The sequence below is a fragment of the Euprymna scolopes genome, chromosome 2, assembly GCF_053919585.1.
Source record: "Euprymna scolopes isolate OS-2025 chromosome 2, ASM5391958v1, whole genome shotgun sequence".
In the NCBI taxonomy this organism is placed as follows: domain Eukaryota; kingdom Metazoa; phylum Mollusca; class Cephalopoda; order Sepiida; family Sepiolidae; genus Euprymna; species Euprymna scolopes.
The window spans coordinates 35649247-35675369 of record NC_136483.1 but is presented as its reverse complement, the minus strand read 5'-3'; the positions used below and the strand labels follow the sequence as shown (position 1 = coordinate 35675369).

Sequence of the window (26123 nt, the reverse complement as noted above, 5' to 3'; positions counted from 1 at the left end):
TTAGAGACATGCAACTAAGAGAATACTCGCAGTAATGTCGAAAATTGCTACATACTTTCCACCAGATGTTTGACATTCTCTGATTACTTTGCTTCATTGAACTTGGTGGAGCTTTGGCGCCTAGGTAAAAATCCACCAAATTATTAACCACCTCACCAGCAACAATCCCAGGAACCTTTCCAATCTTCATGTGTCATACATATATGGATCCATGGCGTAACGGTTAAACTACTAGGTAAATTCATTTCTAAGTAACACTCGTCTGGAGATTGAAGATTCAATCATCAGTGTGAGCGATACAATTGAAAATTACTTAGGACTTCTACCCTGCCATGGCTGACAGAACGAGCGTATACTACCCCATAGATTAAATAAAGGGTTCCATTCAAAATTTCATGCAGATTCTTGAGTGCGACAAGATATACTTGAAAGAAGGTCTAAGATTATGTCATCTGAAACGTGAGTTTTGAGGTGTCAGCCATTTTAGTTTTAGAAAAAATTGTTATTCCAAATAAAATGGCAGTATCAATCCAGAGAAGCTTCCAATTGTAAAAGCTTGCAAATGAAGACGAAAAATAGAGTTTCTTGTAGGTAGCCAATCCAAAGAAGTTTTGAAACGAATTTTAAAGTTCCTTCCCATGTGAAGACGAAAAGTTATGTGCGGGAATTCTAAGAGGTTCATTATATTTTATGGAGTGATTCTTATATTTACCTCGGGCATGAGTATCTTACTCTCTATCACATCCCCATCGGTGACTTCAATCAGGTGAACTAGAAAGAGAGAGAGAGAGAGAGAAATAAAAAAATTAGTTCTCTTAATCTGTGATACATTAGTGCAGAGGTTCTCAACCAGAGGTAAATTTATCTCTATGGAATAAATAATTGAAGTACCTGACAATTTAAAAAACAATTATTTCTTCTCAGATTGTATCATGTCTATACAAATTAATTTCAGAATTTACTATTTTAAAAAAGTTTGATTTTTTAAAATTTTTTTGTGATACGAATGTATAATAGTATTTTTATACAAAACCTAAAGTCCTAAACAATAAAAAAAAGGTTCATTTTAGACCTTTTTGTTTTTCTGTCATGATTTTTGTTTGGGGTTAAATGATGAAATACATAAAGAGGGGGACAGCTTGAGAATGACTGCATTAATCCATCTATCCAGCACAGCCGCAGCCGAGATTGAACTCACTACACGAGTTTGTAGTGTAATTCAAAACTTGTCGGTAGCTGAATACTTGATGCTTCGCCAGGGCTATCAAGGATATTTTTTATCATAACGCCATTACTAGATGGTGATTCTACCATGGCTTAAGAGAGTCCTATCTACTCTCAAGAGAAGGATAGACCACGTTAGTTTCTCAACCTGGTATTTTACCTCACAGTACATACAGCACCTCGCCTTCCCAAATGATCACCCATCCAGTACTGGACAGGTTCAACGTTGCTTAACTTTGGTGATCTGGCGAAACCCAGTGTGTCAACGTGATTGTGCCGTATTGGCTGCATTAGATTAGTAGTAATATGAATATTATTTACTTTTGTTGTTGTTTTGTGTATGTGTGATGAAGTATCAGTATTCTACCATAGCCTTCATTCTGTTCGTCTGAAGGAAGAAGTTTCTAGGAAATTAAACTAGTCCCCAGCTGCATGAATATATCAGCCAGGGAAGGCGACAACATTGATGTCTTCCCACATACAGTGCCTAGTATTCCCAAATGATCACTCATCTGGTACAGACTAGGCTCAATGTAGCTTAACTTCTGTGATCTAACGAGAACCCTTGTGTCACTCACCATAGTCATGTTGAAATGGCTTCCTTCAAAGGAGAAAGTTTCATGGGAATATCAAATTTGCAAGCAGTTTCCAGACGTTTGTATATTCTTGTTAAGGGAGATGGCAGCGTTAGGTTATTTGCAGTTCCTACAGGGAGGTGTCGACATCTGCTTTTACATACCTCACCTGATATTCCCAAATGTTTATAAATCTGGTACTGACCAGGCTCAACGTTGCTTAACTTCGATGACCTGATGAGAACTGATTTACATAAGAGAGGTGAGATTGATTTGTGATAGTCATGAGTGAATTTGGACCTAAGTTTTTTTTAGTTATGTCAATCTTAGCTCCTGACAGTTGGGAACAGATGAAGCGAATTTGCATTATTGAACAATTATGCATAGGGAATGGAAAAGCTCTTTCAGTGAAAATCAATTTTAAAGAATGAAAATTTATGACACAGAAAGAAAAGGATCAAAAACGTGATTTGATTCTGCCAATTTCAGCAGTGTGATGGTTGAAAAAGGAGCTTCCATATGATTTTTTTTTTTACTCTTGTTCACCTCAAACAAGGCATCTTGGCGCTTTGACATAAAAGGCTACTATTTGTGACCATGTTTATAAGGGACTGTGTGAGGAGATGAGCGAGATATCTGTTCACATTACATTCAAACTTCTGCACGTTAGTACAGTCGTGGAAGCAGGAAACAGGGAGGGAATTCAAAAGTCTAGCAGTCTGAGGGAAGAAAAAATTAGAGTAGAAGGTTTACCGGCATCCAGAGACTTCTACAGTGAAGTGATGGGATTTTGCTACTAGATAGGTTTGTCAGAGATATGTACATTGAGGTGAAATGAATTTGTCAGAGCACATTTCATTAAAGTACTTGTAAAACAGGCACAGGGATGAAACATTGAGGCGATAGGACAGGAGTTCAAGCTTGGCCAAAAGTGTGAGCTTATTAAATTTGAGACACTTTTTGGACCCTGTCTAAGAGGGAGAGATGAGTGATAGACACACTAACCCATATGTGGCAACAATATTCCATATATGGGTAAATGATGGCTTTGTAGAGACACAGGATACTCTCAGGTGTGAGTAATTTTCTAGCACAGTAGAGGGAACCCACCTTCTTTGCAGCAACTTTGGCAATGTCCTGAATGAATTTGTCCCAATTCGTGTTGCCTGTGAATGTTAAGCCGAGGGGTTTGAACAACGAGCTCTCAGGTAGGGTGTTATTAGTCATGATTATCTTTCTTGGGTAAAGCAGGAATTCTTGCAAACATTGTTTATAATATGCAATTAAAAACATTGTTTTTTTAATAAATTTACAACTGTTTATACGATTTGGACTGCTTTTTTCATCTTTAATGTTATTTTTACAACGTTTTGATCGATGTAGCCTCTAACCTTTTTCAGTTATACATTGTCGAACTCATGAATTTTTCTATCAAATTTGGAAATCTGTAATTTTCGAACAGGATTCTTTCTTTAATCCATAGAAGTAACTCGTTCCCATTCCATTAGCCACAATTTGGTAGACATCGATGCCTCCGTTCAGTTTCGAAAGACAAAGGATACCCATTGTAGGGGCAACTGCACAGGTAATTGTGTGGCAAGGGTTCGCAATCCTTAACCACACCTATCCTGAATCGGCACTGCTGGAACCCAGTGGCAAAGAGAAGTCCAGGAAACAATGTTGAGATAAGCAGAGAGTCCATACAGCACTTGGAAGCCTCAAATAGTCACCCATCTAGTACTGGCCAGGCTCATCGTTGCTTAACTTTGGTGATCTGATGGAAACTGGTGTGTCAAACGTGATTATGCCATTAGCCACAATTGGGTAGAAATCTTTCATAATTCATAATTGTATTTTTAGTATTACCCATACTGAGGATGGATCCTTCAGTCTCCAGAAGACTGATTATTACTCATCACTTTTATCCAGACAATTCTAGTAAACCTATTATATAAGTTGAGAATATATCCTGGACAATCAACCTGACAGAGTTGTGGTCATTTTTGAGTAGTAAATGACCTTCCATTTGTCAGGCTCAGGTATAGTTCTGAGCAGTTCTAGGAAGTCGACTATCCCAGGCTTCACAACGTTTCGGCCGTTTTGCCCGCCGGCCTTCATCAGGTGTTTTGTACTGAACTGGGGAAGGCCGGAGGGCAAAACGGCCGAAACGTTGCGACGTTAACAAACAACATGAGGAAGTCAGTCCGACAATCTCAATCAATGAAAACACCTCATCTCAAAAATACAGACAATTACTATCCCAGGCTTTACTGTCTTTTTTTGAGAGGGGATTAGTTTATTGCTAACTAGCTGTACCTGCCCGGCGTCACGTTGCTGTGGATGAGTCTGATTAACGCAAGTATTAGATTGATTTATATCGCACAGACACATGCATACATACAAACACACATGGATGCGCACTCACATACACACGCACACACACTTTGCAAATAGTCAGGAATAGACAGTATAAAGACTTCAAAATCACACATAAGGAGATTCTGAAGTATGTAAACTGCCAATTTCTGGTTATGATTAAATGTTAGAGTCAAGCAATATAGTTCACTGTGTAAGGTTTCGGCAAATACTGGGTGTCGGTTATATTATTCACTTAATCCTTTATTGTTTTTTTTATTTTATTTTAGAAAGAATTTTAGGTAATCGTACTTTTAAGAAAAGAAAGATTTCCGATTTATGTAGGCATGAAAGATTTAGCACAATAGCATCAATGTATAAGAACAATTAACATCTACGATGTAACAACATCTACGATTTATGTAAACGCAAAAGATTTAGCACGGTATCATAAGTGTATAAGAATAATTCACATGTACGAAGTATTTAATGTAAATTATAAAGATTTTGGGATTATTATGTTTGTGTTTGGTTTATTTTATTAAAAAGGATTGCCTCTTGTAGAGAGCGATGCCATATTTGAAAAGTTTTGGAGCATTCGTTTTTGTAATAAGATGCAGATTTTGGAATAAACGAATTGTCACCTTTCAAGCAACGAGATTTGGCGGAATGTGAGAAGGGAGAATTTATTATTTTTGAACCGGGAAATGGAAAGATTATGTTATGTCTATGAGTATATGATCCAGTTAATAAGGGTGCAAGCAAAATATCTGTAGAATGTGTATATTTCTTCCCAGTATTGACTGGGGGTGGTAGGAGGACATTATATTAAGAGAGAAAAATAGGAACTACTTTCTCTAAAGATGGTGTGATTGTAATGCTGTTGCTTCTAGGATGAAATGTAAGATTTTATAATAGGGGCTAAATGTGTCTAAAATATCGTTCTAAGTTGCATAAGATAGTGGCTAATAGTTTAGACATAACAAATTTGTATGTGGCATCTGTTGTTGCAAACCTACGGTACTTTGTTCCAGAGGGGAATTTCTGCAATCGACATATTATATATCGAGATAACCTGATGTGCTCCTACCGGGAATACAAACGGAGCTGCTCAGACAATTTTTGTGGGTCTAAATGTATCTCCTCTTGTGCACTGGCTTTCCAATCTCCATCTTCCCACCTTGTGTCACATCTTTCCACAATGGGGGGAGGGTAAGTGCCAACTGTTACAAAGCGACTCTATTTGATTTTATCCAACAACATTTTAAGTCAGCTGACAAAAGTAAAGCTAAGGAGGCCACCAGAGCTGCTGAAATAATTTGTTTTGCACCCCACCACACATACACAGACATACATTTTAATGGCCGATGCAAGGAAAGTGTAATTATACTGAACCTGTGTTGCTGAAATGAACTCCTCGTGATTTCTTGTCATTGCGGCCATTCTTTAGAAGGTGTTGTTTATGTTTTTGGTGGCCATTACTGTGAAAATATTGGTCAGACGATCGGTCAAAGAATTCTTCTGTATCATTATAAGTATCCACGTCATAAAGAAACTGGCAAAAAAAGAAGAAAAACACAGTATAAGATTATTTAATGTACGAGTCTTTTTGCCAGTTAAAAATCACTAATATGATTGGACTTGCCATCTTAATCCGAAAATGGTGACTATATTATAAACAAAAAAGTGACTATAAAAAAAGATATTGGTTATTCACGCTTATTACCACGCGACTTTCTCTTAAAACTGGATTTAGAGAAATGTGTAAGATTGGTACACATCATTGCTGATCAAATAGTTTGGTCTTTCTAAATTCATAGGAACAAGATCCTGCATTGTATTTCACCTAGCCAATAATCTTTATATATATATATATATATATATATATATATATATATATATATATATATATATATATATATATAATATATATATGTATATACTATATATATATACTATATATATAATATATATAATATATATATAATATATATAATATATATATACAATATATATATACAATATATATATAATATATATATAATGTATATAATATATATATAATATATATAATATAATATATATTATATATATATATAATATATATTATACAGGGTGACCCGAAAAAAACGGGCCCCACTTCAAATTAGGCCCCGTTTCTTAGTGTTTTGTCCGAATGAAATGAAATTTTGGTCATAACTAGTTTATTATATTTAAAACATCACATCAGAACATTAGGTTCTTTGGCCTTTTTTCTCCGTTCTACAGCATATGTTCTAAATTTCTATTCTTTCTATGTTTTTTTTTGTTTTTTTTGGGTCACCCTGTATATATAATATGTATCTATAATATAAAGCTGAACGTCTGTGTGTGTGTGTGTGTGTGTGTGTGTGTGTGTGTGTGTGTGTGTGTGTGTGTGATTGTGTGTGTGTGATTGTGTGTGTGTGTGTGTGTGGTTACGAATAGGCTCCTAGGCTCCTATATGGTTGACTATTTTAAAAAAACTGATTACATATAATGATAGAAGATGTATCGAGGATCAGGAATCGGTATGTTTGATCTGGCAGAATGGTGGTTCATAAAAATTGTGGGGTCTGCGTTTGCGCCTAGCCCCAAAAGTATGGAAATAAAAAATGAAAAAAAAAAAAAAACGTTTACAAGGATTTTTGATATAGATATACATAAGAATACTTTACTAAGTATGTTTCAACTTAAATAGGGATGGTATAATAAAATTGTGGGGTCTGCGTTCGCGCCTGTACTCCATGGAAATAGAGCACAAACTTTAATAAAGACTTTTCATATCTACCTGCGTAAGTATACTTTGATAATTATGTTGTTTCAGTTTGAAGAAATATGGTATAATAAAATTATTGGATGTTCGTTCGTGCCTGACCTCCATATAATGTAAATATGTCACAAAGTTTAACAAGGTTTTTAAAAGGGGTGAGGGTCCACAATAACATCTTAACTTTAATCTTAATTTAACTTTAGTTTTTATTTATTTTTTTGAGTTGAATCATATTATGTCGAATAAATACACCTCATAAATTCGCGTTCTTATTAAAGTGAAAGCCAAAAAAAAAAAGTCGGAACTTTAGACAATTCTCGACACAAATTTTGCATAACTCTGTTTTTTCCTTCTCCACTTGCACGTGGCACTCTTTCGAAAATAGATAAATAGATAAATAATAAAAAAAAAATAAGAACATTACTTGTTATCGTGTCAAAAAAAGGATAAAATCCTGCTCACGTGATTACATGTCTTTTTAAAAACATGTGCATAGCCTTTTTATTTTTATTTATATAACTGTTTAAGCTTTTTTTGTCAGTGTACTAGAAGGAATTCAGTTGATTACAACCCTTTCTGCGTGTTCTTTACATTACAATAGTACAACCCTGAATGCGACAGCACAATACTACACCGTTCAATATTGTAAAACTGAAACGAAGCTGTTCTGCTTGAAAAGGGCGCATTTTCTTGCCTCGAAAAATAAAAGCTTATTCATATTTATATCGATTCTTTGCTTTAAAAAACTAAAGTAATTACGTGTTTACTTTTTTAATATCCCATTTTGCTGTTTCGGATTATTTTACTAAAGTAAGTAAAGCTTCATTATTTTTCAAAACTTTTTTTGTTTCTTTGTTTTTCGATATTTCGTCAATATTATTTAGTAAGAGTGTTTAGCAAAAAAGCCAACAAACGACTACCCGAAAAAGTAAATATACAAGAAATAAATGTTACCATAGTCAATAAAAGTTCAGTTCATGTTTTTTTTTGTTTTGAAATAGTTTTTAATGCTCTTTACTTGAAATAATTTCAGCGAACCGAAATTAAAACGAAATTTGAGGCGATAACTACTTAAACTTTATATAAACTATACATGCCATAATCGAATATTCCTCAAGCACAAAATAACGGAAAATATTAAAATATGCTTATAAATATTCCTTACGTTGACGGTCTTAAATTGTTAACACAGAATACTCAGGTGCCCCTCCTTCAAATTGAAACTCCATTTCAAAGTCGCTGCCATTTTGATTTTTTTTTAAAACCAGTTCGTGAATTAAAAAACCCCCAACTTTTTTTTCTAACTACTTAAAAATACAAACCAATGAACTTTTCTACCATAAAAGTAACTTTTATTGACTGTGGTAACATTTATTTCTTGTATATTTATATTATTATATATATATAACATTTTCTCTTTGTAACGAAACATCATTTTGTTGGTCACTTTTGGCTACGAATGGAAACAAAGTTGATATAAAAAAATATATTTTCGCGAAAATTATCTCTACTTTCATCATATTTTGCTTAGGGTAAACTTTTTTAGTATCAAAACCTATCTATTTACAACCCCCTCCTTTTCATAACCTATCATACTTTCATCAATCACAGTCCATTTTCTGTAGGCTGTTTTTGAACCCAGTCAACGACGGGTACTTCTGCTAGTATAATATATATATATATATATATATATATATATATATATATATATATATTGTTATGGCTTGCAATAAGCCACAAAGAAAACAGAGGAGGTTAGCGCTTTTGTCATTTACTGGAATCTGTAGGTAAGCGTCGCTTAAGTCGATCTTAGAAAAAAACTTGCCGCCATTTAATTTCGTGAACATTTCTTCTGGGCTAGGTAATGGATAGTGAAAATCTTCTAAGGACCCGTTGAGTCCGTTCAGGAAGTTGGCGCAAACGCAAATTTCTCCGGACCTTTTCTTTACGTAAACTGCTGGAGCAGCCCACTCACTATATTCAATTTTAGCCAGTATACCGATGCTTTCTAATCTGTCTAGTTCCTGATTTATTTTGTTCAGGGAAGCGAACGCGACATTACGTTTCTTTTCAAATATTGGTTGTGTGCTAGGTTTCAACTTAAAATCTGCGGCCATTTTTGTACATCTCCCCAGGCCAGGAGTAAATACGTTTGTGAATTCATTTTTAAAACAAGCTTATAAGTTTCTCCATTTCTGCTAGGCGGTTATCTATTTTCTTGCAGAATGTGGATATAGGAAGATACCAGAGACGAAACTCCTTCATGCTGTCAGAACCAAACAGATTATCACTATCTTTTGGCGCATACAATCTTAGTTTTTTTGTTTTCCCCCGTAAAGTGACGTTTGTAATTAATTCACCTTCAAAATGAATTTTTGTACCATTAACGGCCGTCGCCATTCTGTTAGTTTTTAACATAGTCGGCTTTCGTAATATTTTTCACGTTTTGAGATTTATTATTAAAAGATCCGATCCACTATCTAATTGGAATTTAATAGCCTTGCCAAAAATGTTAACCGTTACATATTTGCGTAGATTTTCATCTACGACGTCCTTAGTTCTGGTTTGACGTACACGGCTTCTATTCAGAGTTTTCCTACAGTGCGAACTTTTAGGACCGATCTTATTGCATAAATGGTATCTTTTTGTTAAAAATGGGCAATCCCTTACCCAATGTATTCCACTACATCTGAAACAAGCGCTCGGTGCTTTTAGTTTTTCTGAGTTTCGGTGGTTAGTGTCTGTGTGCCATTTCGACGGTATTTTCTTAGTTACTTTTTTTATATTCGCGATGCCTGCTTCGATATTTCTTGCATCATTTTTTTTATAATTTCTACTTTTTGACAATCCTCAGTCAATTTTTGAAGTGTTAAGTTCGGTTCATTTTCTAATTTTGTAAGGTCTCTACGCCTGATTTCCGCATCTTTTCCCGAGGTTAACCCTTGTGCAAACACAAAACATTTAAAATTTTCTTCTGTTAGTTCAGACAACTTAAAATCATCACAGTGTTTGTTCACTACAGCTGCGTAGGTGGCAAAATCGTCATTATCGTCTTTTGCCACATTCAACATCTCCAATGCTTATGGAAAAGAGACGTTTTCGGCGAGAAAAGTTCTGTTAACAAATTTACCGTCTCATTGAATGATGAATCTGCTGTTTTCCGAGGCAAGATGTAATCCACGAAGTTATCATGCTCAGCCGTTTCCAATTTTCGTAGTAGAAGTTTGGTTTTCTTTTGATCAGACCAGTTGCTGCAGTCAATATCAAAAAAATCTTCATAACGCCGAAAATACGCTGTGAATGATTTTCCTCTTCCTCGTATTTAAAATTGTCTATCGCGGTCCATATTCTGTATTCTGAGAAAATGCTGAATTGCTTTCCGCGTTCGCATTATTCTTAACAATTTCTGTAAGCTATTCCTCTGTTCGTAATTGACGTTCGGCTAACTGTTTTTGAACTTCCTTTTGCTGTTCCTCGGTTCGTATTTGACATTCCGCTGTTTTTGCAATTTCTTTTGCTGTTCCTCCAATCGTATTTGACGTTCAATCCAGTGTTTTTCAAATTGTTACTGACGCTTTGCGGCATCGATATGCAACTTGGTCAAATGTTCCAACACTGCTTTCAATTCGTCCATTTTGCTTTGTCAGCATTAGTAATTTCAAAACATTTCGCTGAATTTTACAAAACCGTTTTATTCTTTCTTATTTCTTCCTCCAGACAATAAAACGAACAGTAAAAAAACATAAATATACATATAAAAAAGAAAGCATTGTCTAAAGAAAAAAAAAATCAAGTGTATATTTTTCTCCGGAGAAAAAAAAATAACGCCCGATTTTTGCAGCGAAAACCACAAGTGACGAATTCTTTTTCCAAAAGTATAAAAATTTACCTTTCTAAGTTGCGACGAACCTTTTTCTTTTTTGCAAAAATACTGCGCTATCTTTGAAAGTCATGACGAACTTATTTCTTTTAACCTCTTTTTTCCGTAATGATCTGCGTTTTTTTGTTTGTTTTTTTTAGTTACCGTAATCCTTTCAGTTACAAGTGTTATGTTAGACACTTCCTTAGGCTTGATAACATTTGAGTCCGACGTCGTTAGTATTTTTAGAATACTATTTCAACACGAGTATTTTTTTTCAATGTCGTTACTGGTTTCGATTTTAGTATGCTCCTTGAATCCAATGTCGTCAGTGTTTAGTTTTTTAGAACACTGTTTTTAAACGTGAGTACGTTCTCTGAATCCAATGTCGCCAGTGCTATGGCTTGCAATAAGCCAAAAAGAAAACATAACAACGGAATAGAGTTTAAACAATGTATTACTGGAACAACAACGTAAAAGGGTTATAACTAAAAAGAGTAGTAAACGTCACCGAGCAGACGAGGGTCGCTCAGGTGTTTAATCCACACCTGGGATCAAAAGGTCTATGGTTTATATAATGGATAGAACAGTCCATTTGGAGAGTGATTCTCTCACAACAAATATATATATATATATATATATATATATATATATATGCATAATATATATAATATATATGTATATATATATAATATATATAATATACATATAATATATATATATATAATATATATAATATATATATAATAATATATATAATATATATATAATAATTATAATATATATAATATATATAATATATAATATATATAATATATATAATATATATCTATAATATAAAGCTGACCGTCTGTGTGTGTGCCTGGTCACGAATAGGCTCCTATATGGTTGACTATTATAGAAATCTGATCACATATAATGATAGATGTATCGAGACACAGGAATGGGTATGTTTGATCTGGCATAATGACGACTCATTAAAATTGTGGGGTCTGCGTACGCGCCTGGTCCACAAAGTATGGAAATATAGAATTTAAAAATTAAAAAAAAAACGTTTACAAGTGTTTTTGATAAAGATATACATAATAATACTTTGATAAGTATGTTTTAACTTAAATAGGGATGATATAATAAAATTGTGGGGTCTGCGTTCGCGCCTATCTATATAGAAAGGAAATAGGCACAAACTTTAATAAAGACTTTTCATATCTACCTGCTTTGTAGTATACTTTGATAATTATGTTTCAGTTTGAAAAAATATGGTATAATAAAATTATGAGGTGTTCGTTCGCGCCTGACCCCCAATGGAAATATGTCACAAAGTTTAACAAGGTTTTTTAATATAGATCCACAGAATATTGTGATAAGTGTTTCAGTGTGAACAAGTATGGTGTAATAAATTATGGGGTTTATCTATTTTATTTTTACTTTCATCATATTTTGCTTTGGTTTTGATACCCCCAAATTCGAAGCTATCTCTTTACAACCCTTCCTTTCATAAATCAGAGTCCATTTTCTGTAGGCTGTTTTTGAACACAGTCACGACGGGTACTTTTGCTAGTAATATATATATATAATATATATAATATATATATATATATATATATATATATATATATATATATATATAATATATAATATATAATATTATATATATATATATATATATATATATATATATATATATATTTAAAAGAGTGTAGCCATCAACAATTGTGGTTTTTTTTAAAAGGTTTTCATCATATTTTTATTTTAAAATATTTTTATAACGCGTTTCGAGCTTAGGGTGTGCTCTCTTCAGATATTTTCGTAAAAGGTTTTTCTTTAAAATGGGAGTTTGTGGATATGCCTCCGCTGATATTAAATATGTTTTTCATAGTGGTGACTGGTGCGATGCGTGTGTTCAGTGTTTAGACATTCCGTCTCCAGCTGTAAGTGTTTCACTGTGACCGGTCAAAGTTAGTTTCAAAGAGTGTTTTTTAGTCCATATGGTGAAGGTTTTTATGGCTTTTTTAGGGTTCTTTTTTTAAAAGACTTTCTTTCCCCATGTATAGCATACACTCACACACAATCCCATACGCATACATATATATTCATGTACATGTACACATGCACACGCACACAGGCACACACACATACACACACGTACATACATAGAAATATGTGTAGGAGCATACATATATACACATATACATACCCACCTACACACTCACACACGTACCCGCATACATTCACCGCTAACAATTATTTTTATTTTTTTATTTTATATATATATATATATATATATACTTTTTTTTTTTTTTTTTTTTTTTTTTTTTTTTCCCTACCAAAACACGCATGTATATATGCGCTTAATCATTCAGACATACGTACACGTACCCACATACACACACACACAAGTAAGATGGAGAATAATAGGTAGAAGATATATATACACACATACACGCACATACACACATATATGTACACACATATATGTATATGTGCACATACACTCACAAACATCCACATACCATGCAGGCACACACACACACACATGCACACACACAGACATATGCAGGGGCTCACACATACGCGTATATCCATATTCACACGAACACATTTACCCACTCATACATGTGCATACATATGTATATATACATACATACACACACATACATACGGATGTGTATACACTCATCCACCCATATATATATGGGCACATGCACTCACAATCCCACACACACACACATATTCATACATCCCACCTTATGCATATATTGGTTGAAGTTTCCTTTCCAATCCATGTACATATGCATACATGGATTCAGTCACCCAAACATAAGTTCACGTATACATACAAACAAGATGTAGCATAGATAACAGATGATATATAATTATACACACACGCATACACAATCATATGTGTACACCCACGCACATACACGTATACACACGCACACACGCGCGCACGCACACATACATACGTTTAATTTCTAGTTGTTTGTTTGGTTAAGAGAAATGGTACTGTACTGGGTATGGGCGCGCGCACCCGCGAAAGTTTGCGTGTGCCTTATTGTGCTTTTTTGTTGTTTCGTGTGTGAGGGTGTACACCCACCCAAGCATGCATGCGTGTAAGTGTATTTTGTGTTTTGCCTATTTATGTGTATAATTATGGAGAGACGTTTAAGGCGGGGTTAAACTTTGTTATGAAATTTTTTTCTTGAGTTAGCAAGTAGAAGTAGTTGTCAGTTTGGAAGATGGGCATTATCTCGAATCTGCCTCCACTGCATGCGTGTACATGTTGTGATACATGTAGGTGTCTATTTTCCGCGATTTTGATGTTGGATCGGTGTAGGGCTACTCTATTACTAAGGTTTTTTGTAGCGCCTATGTAGGATTTATCGCATGCTGGACATTTTATTACATAGATCACGTTTTTTGAGGTGCAATCTAGGTTTTTTTTTAATTTTGAATGTTTGTATGGGGTTCGCAAATGTGTATGTGTTTCCCTCTAATATTATGTTGCAGACTCCACATCGTTGTTTGTTGCATTTTGTGACTCCTTTTGTTGCGTCTTGATTGAGTTTGGATGAGGTAAGAATGCGTTTTAGGTTTTTGGGTTGGCGTTTGCTTTTTATTATTTTTGTTGTTTTAAGGAAATTGTTTAGTTTGCTGTTTTGGTTAAGTAGGACGAGGTTTTTCGTTATCTCTGTGAAAAGTTCAGGGTTGTTTGTGTTGTGTGTGGAGACGTATGTTAGGATTTGTTCTTTGTTTCGTTCTTTAGGGGTTCTCAAATCTTCTACTGGTATATTTGTCGCAAGTTGGATCCCTTTGTCTATAAGTTGTGATGGGTATTTTCTTTTTCTTAAATTTATTCGTAGTTCCTTGAGTCGGATTTTTCGAAGGTTATTGTCCGTGATTATGGTGCAGATTCTACGTGCTAGGGTGTAGGGAATTGATTTTATGCAGCTTTTAGGGTGGTGACTTTTAAAGTGTAGGTATTGTTGGGTGTCTGTAGGTTTGCGGTAAATGTCTGTAATAATGTTATTGTCTTTAATCTTTATCAGTATGTCTAGGAAAGGTAATTCTGTAGAGCTTTGTTCTATGGTGAATTTAATTTTTGGGTGTAGGTTCTGGAGTATGGTGTGTAAGTCTGTGATGTCCCCCCATGTCGGTTTCCATAGGATGAAGCAGTCATCTAAGTACCTTTTCCATGATTCTATAAACAGTATTTTAGTGCTGTGGCCAAATTTTTGTTCTATTTTTTTATATAAGGTTTCTTCTAGGTAGGCTAATGTAAGGGTTGCGTAAGTCGGTGCCATTTTCGTTCCCATTGCTGTACCTAGTGTTTGGATGTAGTTGGTATTGTTGAATTCGAAGGAATTATTATTTAGAATTATGTCTATACTATCGATAATGAATTGCTTTGTGAATCTGGGATGTAGTGTTTGTGCGTGTCTGTTGATCCAAAATAGTATTGCTTCTTTTCCTAATTCATGGGGTATATTACTATATAAACTACTAACGTCAAATGTAACTAATAGTGTCCCGTTTTCTACTGTATGTGGTAAGGTAGTGAGAAAATGGATGTCGTCCCTTATGTAGCTCTTAACTTGATCTGTGAAAGGTTGTAATAAGATGTCTATTAAGTTGCTAAGTCTGCTTGTCGGACAGGCTGGTCCTGCTACAATGGGTCTAAATGTAAGGTCGCTAGGGTTTGGAGCGCTAATATATTCTGAGTTTTGTGTATCGATGGCAAGTTTTATTGTGCCAGATTTGTGTATTTTAGGCAGTCCGTAGAAGTTGTTGGTCTTTGTAATGAAATTTGTGAGGAAGTCCTTTTCTTTCTTTTTTAATATTTTGTTGTGTGTTGTACAAAGTTTTGTGATTTTTGAGATGGTGGTGTTATCTATGTTGGTACTAATGGGTTTATAGTAGTGTTTGTCATCCAGTAATTCTGTAATTTTTGTTTCATAATACGTTCTGTCCATGATTACTACGGCACTGCCTTTGTCTGCTTCTTTTATTATTATGTCATTATTATTACGGATCTTTTCGAGTGCTTGTTTTTGCTTATGTGTGAGGTTGTTTGTGGTTTTGTGTTTTTTTTGGAGGTTAAGGTTCCAGAGATTTTCGAAGTAGCTGTTTAGTTCTTTTGTGTTGTTCTGTTTATTAGGGAAATATGTTGATTTGTTTTTTACTAAAGAATCATCTTTGTCCCCTTTGTTATCTAGTGTTTCTATTAGTCTAAATTTCCGTTCGAATTCTTTAAGGTCCTTTTTTAGTTCTGCTATATTGCTTTTAGGGGTGGGGCAGAATTTGAGGCCCAGCTTCAGTATTTCCATTTCGTTCTTTGATAAGGAGTATGTGGATAAATTGATGATTTTGGGTCTAATTTTTTCTAACCTGGAATTGTTGTTCCCTGGGGGCTTCCTAAAAAATGCTGGGAGTTGTTTGTTTCCTTGTTTCGAGGACCAATTCATTCCATATAAATTCCGGGAAAAAATTACACCACAAGATACAGAGGAACAAGTGAAAATTAAAAAAGCCCTAAGTATTTCAAAACTTCAGGCCGAAATCGACATACGGGAAGACAAAAAAGTACACTCTACGGAGAAGTACACAGAAATTGACAATAAAATATTTAAAAAAATCAAGGAACTCTGCCCCAAGGAAACACACCAACCCCTCTTGGAACTCTGGGATTCTGAATGCAAAAAAGAGGAGGAAAAATCCAGGGAAATCATTGGACGGAAAATAACCTGGCTAAAAAACCTGCCGGAAAAAGAAAAAAACAAACAATCGACAAACACATACAAGGACAACCAGGAACAGAACACTCTTACACGATATCCGCAAACACAGAGATCACATAACAAAGGTAAGAAACGAAACATACACCATACACAAACACATCCACACAACAGATACAACTACACACAAAGAAGCAACCACAATATATTCACATCTTACACAAATTCCCAACAACTGGCCCAGCCAAAACGCACACTAATAACACCTCAAAATTACACAAGAACCCGCACCATTAACAAACACAACACACCGGACAACATACCACACAATACATCTCCACAAAAATACCCACTTATATACAATCCTAAGCAATACAAACCTAACTATTACCACCCAATTCAGCGAACACAATCAAAAGTCCATTCCCACAGACACTACATCGCTAACACAAACAACGAAAAAATACCTTTACTAAACAACCCCTACCAAAACACCCCCACAATGCAACACAACTACCTGAGACATCACATAATTCAAAACACTACCTACAACTCTCACCCCTCATATCCCACACCAAGAAACAAACCCCTAAGGCACCTCCCCCATCAACGGGAACAATCAGAATATCCCATGCAACACCAATCCCAACAAACAGACCTCCCCTACAACAAACCCCGACAACACAACCCTATACAACAATGCATGTATCCTCAACAGCAACACCAATTCCAACTGAAACACAACTATCCAACACAAAAAACATATAACGACAACCCATTCAACCATTTATCACTGAACCCTCACAATACTGTACACGACACTCATTTTACAAGGAGACATCACACCACCCTAAAACACACCACTCCTCGAAACAAGGAAACAAACAACTCCCAGCATTTTTTAGGAAGCCCCCAGGGAACAACAATTCCAGGTTAGAAAAAATTAGACCCAAAATCATCAATTTATCCACATACTCCTTATCAAAGAACGAAATGGAAATACTGAAGCTGGGCCTCAAATTCTGCCCCACCCCTAAAAGCAATATAGCAGAACTAAAAAAGGACCTTAAAGAATTCGAACGGAAATTTAGACTAATAGAAACACTAGATAACAAAGGGGACAAAGATGATTCTTTAGTAAAAAACAAATCAACATATTTCCCTAATAAACAGAACAACACAAAAGAACTAAACAGCTACTTCGAAAATCTCTGGAACCTTAACCTCCAAAAAAAACACAAAACCACAAACAACCTCACACATAAGCAAAAACAAGCACTCGAAAAGATCCGTAATAATAATGACATAATAATAAAAGAAGCAGACAAAGGCAGTGCCGTAGTAATCATGGACAGAACGTATTATGAAACAAAAATTACAGAATTACTGGATGACAAACACTACTATAAACCCATTAGTACCAACATAGATAACACCACCATCTCAAAAATCACAAAACTTTGTACAACACACAACAAAATATTAAAAAAGAAAGAAAAGGACTTCCTCACAAATTTCATTACAAAGACCAACAACTTCTACGGACTGCCTAAAATACACAAATCTGGCACAATAAAACTTGCCATCGATACACAAAACTCAGAATATATTAGCGCTCCAAACCCTAGCGACCTTACATTTAGACCCATTGTAGCAGGACCAGCCTGTCCGACAAGCAGACTTAGCAACTTAATAGACATCTTATTACAACCTTTCACAGATCAAGTTAAGAGCTACATAAGGGACGACATCCATTTTCTCACTACCTTACCACATACAGTAGAAAACGGGACACTATTAGTTACATTTGACGTTAGTAGTTTATATAGTAATATACCCCATGAATTAGGAAAAGAAGCAATACTATTTTGGATCAACAGACACGCACAAACACTACATCCCAGATTCACAAAGCAATTCATTATCGATAGTATAGACATAATTCTAAATAATAATTCCTTCGAATTCAACAATACCAACTACATCCAAACACTAGGTACAGCAATGGGAACGAAAATGGCACCGACTTACGCAACCCTTACATTAGCCTACCTAGAAGAAACCTTATATAAAAAAATAGAACAAAAATTTGGCCACAGCACTAAAATACTGTTTATAGAATCATGGAAAAGGTACTTAGATGACTGCTTCATCCTATGGAAACCGACATGGGGGGACATCACAGACTTACACACCATACTCCAGAACCTACACCCAAAAATTAAATTCACCATAGAACAAAGCTCTACAGAATTACCTTTCCTAGACATACTGATAAAGATTAAAGACAATAACATTATTACAGACATTTACCGCAAACCTACAGACACCCAACAATACCTACACTTTAAAAGTCACCACCCTAAAAGCTGCATAAAATCAATTCCCTACACCCTAGCACGTAGAATCTGCACCATAATCACGGACAATAACCTTCGAAAAATCCGACTCAAGGAACTACGAATAAATTTAAGAAAAAGAAAATACCCATCACAACTTATAGACAAAGGGATCCAACTTGCGACAAATATACCAGTAGAAGATTTGAGAACCCCTAAAGAACGAAACAAAGAACAAATCCTAACATACGTCTCCACACACAACACAAACAACCCTGAACTTTTCACAGAGATAACGAAAAACCTCGTCCTACTTAACCAAAACAGCAAACTAAACAATTTCCTTAAAACAACAAAAATAATAAAAAGCAAACGCCAACCCAAAAACCTAAAACGTATTCTTTCCTCATCCAAACTCAATCAAGACGCAACAAAAGGAGTCACAAAATGCAACAAACAACGATGTGGAGTCTGCAACATAATATTAGAGGGAAACACATACACATTTGCGAACCCCATACAAACATTCAAAATTAAAAAAAACCTAGATTGCACCTCAAAAAACGTGATCTATGTAATAAAATGTCCAGCATGCGATAAATCCTACATAGGCGCTACAAAAAACCTTAGTAATAGAGTAGCCCTACACCGATCCAACATCAAAATCGCGGAAAATAGACACCTACATGTATCACAACATGTACACGCATGCAGTGGAGGCAGATTCGAGATAATGCCCATCTTCCAAACTGACAACTACTTCTACTTGCTAACTCAAGAAAAAAATTTCATAACAAAGTTTAACCCCGCCTTAAACGTCTCTCCATAATTATACACATAAATAGGCAAAACACAAAATACACTTACACGCATGCATGCTTGGGTGGGTGTACACCCTCACACACGAAACAACAAAAAAGCACAATAAGGCACACGCAAACTTTCGCGGGTGCGCGCGCCCATACCCAGTACAGTACCATTTCTCTTAACCAAACAAACAACTAGAAATTAAACGTATGTATGTGTGCGTGCGCGCGTGTGTGCGTGTGTATACGTGTATGTGCGTGGGTGTACACATATGATTGTGTATGCGTGTGTGTATAATTATATATCATCTGTTATCTATGCTACATCTTGTTTGTATGTATACGTGAACTTATGTTTGGGTGACTGAATCCATGTATGCATATGTACATGGATTGGAAAGGAAACTTCAACCAATATATGCATAAGGTGGGATGTATGAATATGTGTGTGTGTGGGGGATTGTGAGTGCATGTGCCCATATATATATGGGTGGATGAGTGTATACACATCCGTATGTATGTGTGTGTATGTATGTATATATACATATGTATGCACATGTATGAGTGGGTAAATGTGTTCGTGTGAATATGGATATACGCGTATGTGTGAGCCCCTGCATATGTCTGTGTGTGTGCATGTGTGTGTGTGTGTGCCTGCATGGTATGTGGATGTTTGTGAGTGTATGTGCACATATACATATATGTGTGTACATATATGTGTGTATGTGCGTGTATGTGTGTATATATATCTTCTACCTATTATTCTCCATCTTACTTGTGTGTGTGTGTATGTGGGTACGTGTACGTATGTCTGAATGATTAAGCGCATATATACATGCGTGTTTTGGTAGGGAAAAAAAAAAAAAAAAAAAAAAAAAAAGTATATATATATATATATATATATAAAATAAAAAAATAAAAATAATTGTTAGCGGTGAATGTATGCGGGTACGTGTGTGAGTGTGTAGGTGGGTATGTATATGTGTATATATGTATGCTCCTACACATATTTCTATGTATGTACGTGTGTGTATGTGTGTGTGCCTGTGTGCGTGTGCATGTGTACATGTACATGAATATATATGTATGCGTATGGGATTGTGTGTGAGTGTATGCTATACATGGGGAAAGAAAGTCTTTTAAAAAAAGAACCCTAAAGAAGCCATAAAAACCTTCACCATATGGACTAAAAAACACTCTTTGAAACTAACTTTGACCGGTCACAGTGAAACACTTACAGCTGGAGACGGAATGTCTAAACACTGAACACACGCATCGCACCAGTCACCACTATGAAAAACATATTTAATATCAGCGGAGGCATATCCACAAACTCCCATTTTAAAGAAAAACCTTTTACGAAAATATCTGAAGAGAGCACACCCTAAGCTCGAAACGCGTTATAAAAATATTTTAAAATAAAAATATGATGAAAACCTTTTAAAAAAAACCACAATTGTTGATGGCTACACTCTTTTAAATATACATTTTTTCTCTCGTTGGAACTACACAACCATCACTTTAAATATATATATATATATATATATATATATATATATATATATATATATATATATATATATGTATATATATATTATTTTAACAAAATCCAAGACATCAATGAATGGATTGATAGCAACACATAATATATTTATTGGTTGCTATCAATCCATTCTTTGATGTTTTTTTTTTTAAACAATATATGACAGCTCAATTATGAAATATGATAATTTTGTAGCTTGCAGTTTAAGTCATCTCTTTTTGGCTTAAAGCTTATTTGTATATGAACTATTACTGAATTTTCAATTATACAAACCCAGTAAAATTCGGAATACTATATATATATATATATATATATATATATATATATATATACATGATATATGTATATATTTTTATATATATATTATAATTTTCAATTTTTGAGCGTAGATATAAATAGCATTGATTGACTGAAAAGGACTGTAAAAATGTAAAAAGTTATAACCCTTTATGATCCAGTTCAAGCTTGTAGAGTGACTGGATTCGACTATGTCATATATTAATCCATATGATTTTCAAATTACACACATTGTCAAGCAATATATAGTGTGTCAACACACCAATTACCACATCAGGTATCATTTTATATTATTCAAATCCGTTATGTTAAAAAAAAAATGGTTATTTCAAATTATAGCAAAAAAGTAATCTGTTTTCAGTTAAGTTTTTCTAATTTTCAAAATTAGCTCTTCTTTAACACTTTAGGCATACATACATACATACATACATACATACATACATACATACATAATGATGATTGCAACGTCTTGTCAGACGAGTGCCACTACTTTTTTATTAAAAAATTTTTTTTTGTTTAGTCCTACCGGTTAATTCACACGCTCAAGCAGGCATGACACTGAAGATGGTCATTGAGATCAATTATTACATGCTTCCAGCATTTCAAGCCTCCACGCATCACAACTTTTCATCACCACAGGATCATTTTTATAAACAAATGCCTGAGGGAGTATCCATACACAGATGATGTTACAGAGTCTTAGCTTTGTACGACAGCTAAGTCTCTCTCAGGTTCAAAATGTTGAGATCCAGCAACAAGCAAGAGCAAGATAACCAGCAACAAGTTAAACTGCAGACCAGCTTAATGCGGATACTGGTCTGCCGCCTTATGGTTTTTTATATCAGAGATTTGCTTCTCCTAGAAAGGTTGCCTTAAACACGGCTTACGGGAGCCCTCTCCACCCCAACACACACACACATAAACACACACGGTGCTAGTTGGTCGTTGACACAAAAAAAGAGTTCATTCGCCCTTACATACATACATACATACATATATACATACATACATACATACATACATACATTTAGACAGTCAGGTGAGATTTATATTATGGATAATAATGCAAGAAACATTTCAGATACTGGTTTAGAGTTGGAGGAGTGTTTAGCATTGAAAGAAAGTCACCAATACACGTGCTTGTAGTTTATATACCTAGGGGGAGATAACTCCTGCCTGCTTCCGGTTAGTCCGAGAGGCATAACTGTCACCTTTACAACTGATTGACTGGTTAAGATTGTCTAAATGCTGCTAGGAATCAGAGGTTGCTCAGAATGACAACCAAGTTGCCCAAGTGATGAAGGCAATAAAGAATTAGTGGCATCAAATATTAACAGCTTATTTATTAGTCAAATGTTAAGTCCACCGATAGATTCAAAGTTTTTAGCAGGTGAATCGATTCAGATATTTTCTGTTAGCAAAACACTTTCATTTCAAGAAAAATCTTACACTTGTTATTTCTTTTGCAGTTAACACTAACGATGGTTAAGTAACTTACAGAAAAATACTTACTTGGAAACGTGCATCAGCATATTCATCATAGTTCTCACCTGAAAGTTAAAATAACACAATTATTATTTAATGATATTTCTGGGGTAATTACTTATGGCTCTGAATCTTTTGATAATTCCTATTATTTGGATTATTCAGACTACTGTGCTCATCTGGAATGCTAATTTCGCAACATTTCGGCTGATGTAAGCTTCGACCTCTTTCAGGTGTATCGTGTCAAACTTGAGAATCTTTTTGTAGAATTTGGGAATCTGCGCGAAATTTTGAACGGATCCCTTTACTTAATCCATAAGGAATATATAGCGATCACAAATAAAATAGAAGATTTATTTTCTCTCGCAAATCAATGCCCCTTTATTCCCCCCCCCGCCAAGTGATTAATCCACACACTAACCAACTGGCTAGTAGTTAGCCTTTAATTAATTACTTTATAGGGGTGTAAACATGCATTCCCTTAAATAGTGACCCCAATGTGATGCAAACACGCCACCTTCTGACTTCAAATCAAGAGGTTACATGTTTGCCTCACGTCAGGGTCACCATTTTAGGAAATGCGTATTTGCACCCTTATAAAATAATTAATTCAGAGTTGAACACGTACAACAGAATAAACAACAAAACCTCTTTTAAAGCAAAATAACAAAAGGTTTATTTCAGCAGTCGAAAGTTGGACTGTGTCCGGGTGAGAAAAAAGAGGAGTAGAAAGTTTTTTGGTGTGTCTTAGGTTGGCAAGTGAAAATCGTCTATGCTGTATCCAGTGGACGGAGACAGGAGAGAAAGAGATGCTTGTTAGGTTTTCTCTGCTGCCTGACCGTAATTCCCAAAGAGGCTAAAATTAGTTCCTTAAGGAACAGATGGAATCAATGAACCTCATCGGTCAGTCGGTCAGTGTGTGAATGATTCACTTGGCCAAATTGATTTGCTTAAGAAAATAAATCTGTTATTTTATTTGTGATTGTTACAAGGAGTTTTCACATTCATTTGAGAGGAAAATAATCAGAATGGATCATATTTTACTAGTCACCGTCAGAGCAGAAACCGGAAAGTCAAAAAGAATAGCAATTTTGATTATAATCACCTTTTTAATGATTTTAATACGTTAATTATTGATTTGGTAAACAAAATAATTTTTTGACTAATTTACAAACTGTATTTCTTTTTAAATAATTTATGTCGGTAATAGTAATTATTACCGACATAAATCTGGGGGGAAAAGGCAATAAAAAGAAAATATAATGGAAAAAGAACATGAACAATAAAAAAAATTAAGGCATTCATTTTATGTGCAAATATTTGCTCAAACAAAAACGTGTGAAGAGTTCGAATACAAAACGCAATAAATCTAATTTGCTTTAAGTGAAACATTAAACGCTAAAAGGACGAATATCTTTAATTTAGACTTCAATAAAAAGCTTATTCTAATTGAAAGCAACATTAAATTATATCGATATCATATTATGCAAAACATGATTTTGGGGTGTGGTCGAGTGTTGAAATAAGGCAACACTATTTGTAGTGATAGCTTTGTAATTTTGAAACTGGCATTTATCGCGTTTTGCATTCGAATTTTTCATGTATAAACTTCTAGTTGCCTTTGTGTTTATGGTGATGTCTCTGGTCTTGGTCAGAAACGTAATTCTTTCTATGTTGCAACTGCTCAAAATTGCCCCTCTTTTGATTAAGTATACCGCCACTAATGAAGCGTGAGAAACATCTCTCTTCCTCCTCCTCTTCTTCATCAACTTCCTGTTCTTCTTCTTCCTCATCCTGCTCCTTTTTCTTGTTTCTTCTCTTTCTATGGCTGTTCCACAACATTTTATCCTTAACTTTCTCGCACCTCGATTGTTTTGCACTTCGACTTTTCCGGGAAGAATAATCGAAGCAAGAATCCTCGGCGCTCGAAGTGGATGCGGAAGAAGAGGCTGAAGGAAGAGGCAGTGCATCATCTACCATGTCGTCATCTTCCTTATTCTTTTCGTACCCTTCAGGATTTTTCTCACAAACTGAAATGTCACTTTCATCGGTGTCAGCATTAGAAACTTTTGGGGATTTTTTCTCCCTCGCTGACATCTTACTATAACTTGCGTCCTGCAAAAGAATAGAAAATATATTATTTAAACGTTTTCACTATTTGTGTACGTGAGTACGACTGCTGTCATCTTACGTATGTCATTTGTAAATTGGATGCAACTGATTGTTACAAATATCTTCAGCAATTGTATTTTTTTGGTGTTGTATCACTATTAATTGAATATTTTTCAGACAAAAAGATACTGACTTGCTTTATTATAGGTGGTGGTGGTAGAAGTCATAGTGGTAGTAATAGAACCGTAGCTAGAGTGTTCTTTAATCGCCATGATTCGTCAATTTCATAGGCAGAATCAGCTGGTCTTCTGTGGTGATGTGGGAGTCGAGCTTTCCATCTTTTTCTCACCTGAATAGCAGCAATTATGTTCAGCATAAAAGAGAAGGAACAACAATGTTGCTGAATGGCTCATGTTTCTTTGTGTTTTATTCCTCAATTCTCTCCCAGCAATGTGAAGTTACATACAATCTTTAATGTTGTTTTCCCCGGGGGTGGGGGGAAGCAAAATTGGACCTTTGCAAAACTAACTTAACACAATCAAAGAATGATGATTTTCCTACCTTTCTCCTTACATGTCATTTCAGACTTCTTCAACTTCATGTACACGTATCTCTCATTCTACTCTTACTTTTAATGGGCGAAATAGTAATCTGTGTTCAATTAATCGTGTACCATGAACCATTTATAATATATGATTAGAAAATAAAGTGTGAAAAATACACAAATGTCAAGACATGTATAGCATAGGTTTGTTTGTTTTTCAATCACTTTCTCAATCAATCGTCTTCAATCAACCTTCTCGATCCCCGCGGTGGATCTATTTCATCGACAGAATTAGCTTGTCGTATTTCTGTATTGATGTGAGAGTTGAGATTTCCATCTTTTTCTCTCATCTGGTAATTGCAATTATGCATAACATAAAAGAAAACAAAACCTCAACAACAGTGCTGTGAAGTGAGATTCAGACGTACTTCCGACGAACACTAAAAATCAAATTTTTC

General features: G+C 34.9%; 1 protein-coding gene across 2 annotated transcripts in view; it reads right to left on the bottom strand.

Moving 5' to 3' along the window:
* The window catches only part of LOC145291001 (uncharacterized), a 209616-nt gene that overhangs the window by 34030 nt on the left and 149463 nt on the right, over positions 1-26123 (bottom strand). For both annotated transcript variants that reach the window (XM_080136532.1, XM_080136533.1), the window contains exons 10-13: positions 24629-25124; positions 23037-23074; positions 5550-5709; positions 713-771 (exon numbers count right to left, since the gene is read on the bottom strand). In XM_080136532.1, the coding sequence (XP_079992658.1) occupies positions 713-771; positions 5550-5709; positions 23037-23074; positions 24629-25124 (753 nt within the window). The remainder of the gene's footprint in view (positions 1-712; positions 772-5549; positions 5710-23036; positions 23075-24628; positions 25125-26123) is intronic.